At 29.9% G+C, this 2740-nt stretch overlaps 1 protein-coding gene across 1 annotated transcript; it reads left to right on the forward strand.

The window, feature by feature from the left end:
• Positions 1-994: 994 nt before the first annotated feature.
• LOC122497783 lies at positions 995-1465 on the forward strand. Its single transcript, XM_043605072.1, has 2 exons — positions 995-1223; positions 1331-1465. Exons 1-2 carry the CDS (start codon positions 1029-1031, stop codon positions 1451-1453), a joined length of 318 nt encoding a protein of 105 aa, XP_043461007.1. The 5' UTR covers positions 995-1028; the 3' UTR covers positions 1454-1465.
• The last annotated feature ends 1275 nt before the right edge of the window (positions 1466-2740 follow it).

Below are 2740 nucleotides of genomic sequence, written 5' to 3' on the forward strand. Positions count from 1 at the left end.
GTTTTGAGATAATAAGAATTTAATATTTCAAACACGATTTTATTTACGAAATTGAGAAGAAATTAAAAAAATATAAATTGCAATAGAAAGTTCATGAAATTTTCTTTCAATCAGTATATGTATAATATATTATAAATAATTACATTTTTATGTAATAACATTTAGTAGAAAATCTCTTTCCTTGCAATTGTTTTTTATTTATTGTTTTTTATTTTTTTTTTTTATTTATTGTTTTTTATTTTCAGTGAATCCACGAAAACGGGGAAGGCCTACCAAGAAAAGCCGAAAGCAGACTTCTAAAAAAGGAACCAGAGATATAAAAATTAAAGTGAATGCAGAGGAGAAGGAAAGAAAAGAGAAAGAAGAACGGGAGGAAAAAGAAGAAAAAAAATAGAAGATAGAGGAGAAAATGGAAAAAGAAAGAGAGGGAAAAGAAAGAAGCACGAGAAGAGAAGGAAAAAAAACAGAAAGAAGACGAGAGGAAAAAGAAAGAAAAGAGAAAGAAGATAGAGAGAAAAAGGAAAAGAAAGAGGCACGAGAAGAGAAGGAAGAAAACAGAAAGAAGGTCGAGAGGAAAAAGAAAGAAGAAAAGAGAAAGAAGAACGAGAGGAAAAAGGAAAGAAAAGAAGGCAAGAAGGTCGAGAGGAAAAAGAAAGAAAAGAGAAAGAAGAACGAGAGGAAAAGAAAGAAAAGAGAAAGAGATAGAGAAAGAATATTAGAAAAAAGGAAGGAAAGAGAAGAGAGGGAAAAGAAAAAAGCACGAGAAGAGAAGAAAAGAGAAAGAAGATAGAGAGAGGAAGGAGGAGAAAAGAAAGAAATTGAAAAGAAGACAAAGAGAAACAAGAAAGAAAAGAAAAAGAAGATAGAGAGAGGAGGAGAGAAAGAAAGAAAATTTAAAGGAAGAACAAGAGAAAAAGAAAGAAAAGAGAAGAAGAAAGAGGAGGAAGGAGAGAGAAGAAAAAGAAGAGCGTGAGAAGAAGAAGAGGAAAGAAAGAGAAAATAGGAAAAGAAGTATTGACGAGAAAGGGATGTCAGATACTATTGTTAAAAAGAAGAAGGAACAAGAAAGTGAAGAAAAAATAAAAAAATTGGAAAAAAAACTTCAAACATTAGAAAAGCAGAGAGAACAGCATCTTCGTAGAAGGGAGATTGATGTGCAGAGGCGAGAGCAGCTGATTCGTGCACGGGATCATCAGAATGCTGCTTATGTCCCAACTTCTGTGGTAAATATTGCTTTTTTAGTTACTTCTGGCTCCTCATGGAAAACTTGTTATTCGTAGTACAAAATTATTATTGTTATTATCATTATTTTAAAAATTTAATCATTTAGTTTCAGAATACGTACAGGCGACCTTTCCGTGGAGGCTCCTTCAGAGGGCAGCGAAAAGGAAATCCAGGAAGAACATGGGGTCAACCTCGCAATAACAACCAAAATTACAATTGGAATTACTAATTATTTTTTATAACACAGTTCTAAGTAAATATTTTTTTAAATTCATAATCTGTCATATTAATAATAATAAAATAAAAATCAAGTTTTTCAATTTATACTTTTTAAATTATTATTATCGAATAAAAAAACATAAAAATTATATTTCAGCACTTATCGACAAAAAATGTAATTTTTGGGACAACAACATAGATTCTTAAAAGCGATCGAGATTAAAAAATTTTCTTGCGGGTGACTAAACTATATAAATTAAAACCAATTCATCTTTTCAAAAAAGAAGTATAATGCTTTGTTTAGCGCCAAATATTAAATTTCTTTTCATAATATGTTAATATTTCGTTCAATATTTTAGTAGTAAATTCGTTAAAAACCAAATAAAAAATAGGAAAATTCAATCCTTTTATCGATCTCGTGTCAAGAAGCGAAATCGAAAGCAATTTCTTTTTTTTTAAATAGAAAATACATGCGTTTCTACACTGCGTGCTCAAATTGTGTAACAAAATTTCCCCTCTTTTCAATTAAAATTTTAATTTTTGCGGAAAAAACAAGGTATTCTAAAGACGAGCGAAATTGAAAATTTTTCTTATGAGTATCGAAAATGAAAGTTGAAACCATTTCGCTTTTGCAAAAATAATGGAGTATAATGCTTTGTTTACCTCATATTAAATCAATGTCTCTTCCTATCTGTTTAAATTTCGTTTCTATATTTCAGAAAGCAGAGAATTGATCGATTTTGTCGATCCGGTGTCAAGGGTAGAGGAAACGAAATTGAAAGCAATTTCTTTTTTTTAAATAGAAAATACATGCGTTTCTACACTGGCAAAAACCAGGTATTCAAACGACGGAGCGAAATTGAAAATTTTTCTTGTGAGTGTCAAATCAGATAAATTGGAACCAATTCCTCTTCTCGAACAAGGGAATATAATGTGTTGATGAGCTTCATAAAATATATTGCCTTTTCCTTATAGGTGTAAATTTCTATCCAGATTGCCAAGACAGAAAGAATTGAATAGATTTTCCGATCCTGTGTCCAAGAAGCCGAAAATCGGAAAGCAATTTCTTTTTTTAAATAGAAAATACATGCGTTTCTGCACTGCGTGCTCAAATTGTGTAACAAATTTTAAATTTTTTTGTTTAAAAATAAAATTTTAATTTTTGCGGCAAAAAAAATATGTATTCTAAAGACGAGCGAAATTGAAAATTTTTCTTATGAGTATCCGAAAAAATAGTTGAAACCATTTCCCTGTTTCCTCAAAAAAATCGAAAGTATTCTTTTTTTAAATCATAAAA

Source organism: Leptopilina heterotoma, unplaced genomic scaffold, assembly GCF_015476425.1.
Source record: "Leptopilina heterotoma isolate Lh14 unplaced genomic scaffold, ASM1547642v1 Lhet_1394, whole genome shotgun sequence".
Classification (NCBI taxonomy): Eukaryota; Metazoa; Arthropoda; class Insecta; order Hymenoptera; family Figitidae; genus Leptopilina; species Leptopilina heterotoma.

What these genes read in the sequence shown, in the direction of transcription:
- LOC122497783 (XM_043605072.1), top strand. Translation starts at nt 1,029, where the DNA reads ATGTCAGATACTATTGTTAAAAAGAAGAAGGAACAAGAAAGTGAAGAA. An exon ending in CTTATGTCCCAACTTCTGTG is followed by an intron (nt 1,224 to 1,330) that starts GTAAATATTGCT and finishes TTAATCATTTAG; the next exon opens with TTTCAGAATACGTACAGGCG.